This window comes from Penaeus monodon, chromosome 39, assembly GCF_015228065.2.
Source record: "Penaeus monodon isolate SGIC_2016 chromosome 39, NSTDA_Pmon_1, whole genome shotgun sequence".
NCBI lineage: Eukaryota > Metazoa > Arthropoda > Malacostraca > Decapoda > Penaeidae > Penaeus > Penaeus monodon.
Genome location: NC_051424.1, coordinates 16,996,730 through 17,001,115, shown reverse-complemented (window position 1 = coordinate 17,001,115; position 4,386 = coordinate 16,996,730). Strand labels below are relative to the sequence as shown.

The 4,386-nt window shown below is 35.8% G+C and overlaps 1 protein-coding gene across 1 annotated transcript; it reads right to left on the bottom strand.

Annotated features, from left to right (window-relative positions):
• Positions 1–1,293: 1,293 nt before the first annotated feature.
• On the bottom strand, positions 1,294–2,937 carry LOC119597483. The gene is made up of 2 exons (XM_037947061.1): positions 1,887–2,937; positions 1,294–1,559 (listed from the first exon to the last, which is right to left on the bottom strand). The coding sequence occupies exons 1-2, from the start codon at positions 2,821–2,823 to the stop codon at positions 1,294–1,296; spliced, it is 1,203 nt and encodes a 400-aa protein (XP_037802989.1). The 5' UTR covers positions 2,824–2,937.
• Positions 2,938–4,386: the final 1,449 nt, after the last annotated feature.

The following is a 4,386-nucleotide window of genomic DNA, read 5'->3' as shown; positions in this document are numbered from 1 at the left end:
TGTTGATATGAAAGAGCTTAGCCTTATTTCGGATATTTACCAGATAATCAACTCCGTTTTCTTTACACTCAATCACAGGATAAGGTCCACGCCATTGCATAATTAATTTATTATTATCTGAAGGCAATAATACTAAAACTTCATCATTCACAGTTAGTGTGCGATTTTTAGTTTTCACATCATAATACTTCTTATAAGATCTACTACTGACTTCTGCATTAGATGCAGCTAATCTCGCAGATTCCTTCAAACGCGATCTTAGATCAGTTATATATTCATAAACATTCTTAACATCAAAATTCAAATCTTCATTTGACCAGAGTTCATGCAAGATGCTAAGGGGGCCCCTCACAGGTCGACCATATAGTAGTTCGAATGGAGAAAATTTTAAGGAATCATTAGGGATTTCTCTATATGCAAATAAAATAGCAGGAATATATCTATCCCAATCCTTCGGTCTGTCTACACACAATTTCTTTAACATTGACTTAAGCACACCATTAAGCCTTTCTACAGCTCCATTACAGTTTGGATGGTACGGGGTCGTATAAAGAGCTTTAACTGAGAGTAATCTGTTTACTTCTGCCATCAGATCAGATCTAAATTGAGTTCCTCTATCTGAAAGTATTTCCTTGGGGATTCCAACCCTAGAAAATATTTCTACTAAAGACTCTGCTACGGTGACTGAATCAATTTTCCTTAAGGGGACTGCTTCCGGGAACCTAGTTGCATAATCAATTAGTGTAAGAATGTATTTGTGACCCCTGTCAGAACAAGGAGAAAAAGGTCCAACGATTTCTAGCCACTCTAGAAAAAGGTTCGGCAACAACAGGAATAGATTTCATAGGCACTCGGCTAATGCTGCCTTTAGCGGATACTTTTTGGCACACATGACACGACTTGCAATAGCGTTTTATATCAGCTCCTATACCAGGCCAAAAGAACTTCTGAAATACTTTAAATCTAGTTTTTCTATGAGAGAAATGACCGCCAGTTAAAGAATCATGAGCCAGGTTGAGTACCTTATCTCTGTACATCTCAGGAACCACAAGCTGTTTAGTGCCTATTTCATGCAGGTTTTTACTTTTGATGCAGAATCTGTAGATCGAACCGTTACGCATTTCATATTTTACAGAACGGGATTTTACGTTTTCCTCTCTTCCGCTTTCTAATTTCTCCCTTATCAGTTTTAAGGTCTTACAGGATTTCTGTGCTTTGATTAAAGAAGTTTTGTTTATCTCAATGCTGTCATCAGCAGGGCATTTTAGTTTTGAATTTACATTCGGTTTGCTCTTATCTGCTCTTGTTGTTCTTCTCATCTATAGAATATCGACAAGAATTCTCGCTACATACCTGCGTACTTTCAGTGGAAAAAGGAAATGTAGGCTTGTCAGGGAAATCGGTTAGGTCACAGGAAGAAGGTAGATTGGGTAGGTCACAGAGGTCAGGTTCTTCAGGGGGTTCACAGAGGTCAGGACTAGCGCAGGATGTTAAGGTAGCCACATCAGTAGTAGCAGGGCTTGGGTCATCAGGACAGGATTGGTTCGGGATCTTCACACCTGGAACACATCCTATTAGCACTTCTGCAAATTTTATCGGTGCAGCTATAGCGTTTGCCCATCCAGTAAAGAACTTGCTTTTTATGAAACACCTAATTTTAGGAAAATAATTTGGTCTACCCAAATAATCATAAACCTTTACCATTTTACCCAATTTACTTAGAATTGACCAAAGAGTCTTTAACTATTATAGTTGAGCACCCAGCGTCGAGCATAACTTCAACAGGCTTATAAAACAAAATCCATTAGAATCAACAACACAGCTATTAGGTTTAAGTTCTGCCTCAAAAACAAAATTAACTTTATCATTAGAAAAAGAACTTTTACCTCTGAAATTCCTGGGATTATCAGGGCAGTTTGGTTTGATATGTCCGTTTTTACCACAAGCATGACAAACAATTTCATCAATAGTTCCCTTATCTCTAGACTGGCTGAAAGGTTTAGGCTGGGGAAACTTCAGTGCTTTGCCGCGATACAAATGAGCGCTTCTATACCTGTCAGCTGCTTCGGCCATCTCAGTTGCGCTGGAAAATTCGCGTTCTTTTAGAAAAACACGTAACTCAGAATTACAACTACAAAGAAACTGTTCCCTAATCATAAAGTCAAAAAGAGAATCATAACTTTTATGAACGCTACTAAGAGAAATCCATCTATCTAAATATTGCTCCATTCGAACTAAAAGTTGCACATAAGATTCTTTATCAGTACATTTACACTCCCTAAATTTCCTCCTATACATTTCGGAATCAACCGAGTAACTTCTTAATAAAGCAGACTTAAGCTTTTCATAATCATTAACAATTTCTTCAGGCAGAGATACATATACTTTAAGTGCACGGCCTCTTAATAAAGATCCCAAATATACATGATAATCCTCTTTCTTCCAATTATGCAAGAGAGCTAAACGTTCAAATCTAAGTAAATAAGAATCTATATCATCTTGCCCGTCGTTAAAGGTAGGAAGTCTAAGGCCATCATATAAATTAGCATTTACGCTCTTATTCGCACTTGCATCAACATCAACCGTTTCAATTCTTTCGCCAGGTGAACGCAATTCAGCTAAATACGATTCATGAGCTCTACGCTTCTCCGCTTCTTTTAACTCGAGCTCTAATTTCTTAAGTTCTCGTTCAGCTGCACGCTCTTCCCTTTCGGCTTTATCTTTAGCTAATTTCTGCTCTTCTTCAACTAATTGCTGAACTGCATCAGGGCTAATTCCAAGCGCCTGAGCTTCTCTTAAGATATCTACAAGAGAACTCATCATGTAAGTTACATTAAAAAAAAATGCAATTGCACTAACGCAATGATAATTTACACATCACACCGGATAAAGACTAACACGGCGCAAAAATAAACTGGCACCATACAGCGTACACTAATCACAGCCGATTGCCATGTCACGTAATTAGTTCATCAAACACGAACCAAACAGTGAATCCAAGAAGTGAATACAAACAACTTCAATATAACTCGCTTATTGCAGGACTACACGGAGAATCACTCGTTTCAATTAAGTATGAAAAAGTACACCGACACTACAATAAACTTACATTTGCCTCACCTGTATCTCCCTTTATAAATTAGCGCATGTTCGGGGTTTACAGCCACTCACCGTCCCAGAACACCGTAGTAATAGTAACAGTAGTAGTAGTTGTAGTAGTAGAAGTAATAATGGTAGTGGTGCTCGTCTTAAACAATGGCAACCGTAGTAGCGGTAATATGCAAATAGCAGCCAATGTAAACAACCAAACTATAAAAAATAAAAAACAGCGTTAACTTATTTTAAAAAAATACTCCAAAATAAACAGACTAAACACCGAGAGAATTAAGAGTATTGCTGAAAGACCAATCCTACTCACTGCGCCATTGTAGGGGTTTTCTTTTTAATTGGTCTAAGTAATTCTCTGATGTCTTATCAGTGTTTAATTTGGAGGGAGATGGATAACAGCTTTGATATATTCATTTTATTCGAGATATATATATTCAACAACCCATAACCATACATAAAACAAAAGAATATTGGTTTGGTTAATAACAATCACATGGATGGCATAAGCACTTGAAGTACTGCTTGATTGTGAAGGGGGGTAATGCATAAACACTGCAGTTCTTGGTTTTATATATATATATATATATATATATATATATATATATATATATATATATATATATATATATATATATATATATATATATATATATATAAACATAAACACACACACGCACACACACACACACACACACACACACACACACACACACACACACACACACACACACACACACACACACACACACACACACATATATATATATATATATATATATATATATATATATATATATATATATATATATATATATATATATATATATCGTGGAGTGTGTTCTCCAGTTGCATTTAGCTTCGTATAGCACCACGTTGTCCCCTACGCGGGACTACTATAGTAATCCCGATGCCCATTTTCTATTGCTCCCCCTTTTAATTATTTTAATTACTCTCTTTAATTCATACCAATTCTGCTTTTGTATATTACATTTAATTTGTATTTCTAGGCCTTGCGTTTTATTATTGACTCCTAGTGTCCCTTTATTGTAGTTTTAACTTATTTCGCGGTGTCAGTGGCATGACACGTCATTTCTGCCAAGTCATTTTTTGTTTTATTCTAAGTATTTTATTAGGAGTTCGAAATATTTTTTTTTTTTTTATCGGTTTATATGTTTGACTTGTATTTTTCTATTACTTGGTTCTTTCTCGCCCTGTGTTTTAATTTTTATTTTATTGATATTCATATATTTACCTCTTATTTTGTATTTTCATGATGTC

Coding starts and splice junctions, on each gene's coding strand:
- LOC119597483 (XM_037947061.1), bottom strand. CDS start 2,823: ATGATGAGTTCTCTTGTAGATATCTTAAGAGAAGCTCAGGCGCTTGGA. Junction 1,560..1,886: donor TAATCCCAGGAATTTCAGAG/GTAAAAGTTCTT, acceptor GATGTGTTCCAG/GTGTGAAGATCCCGAACCAA.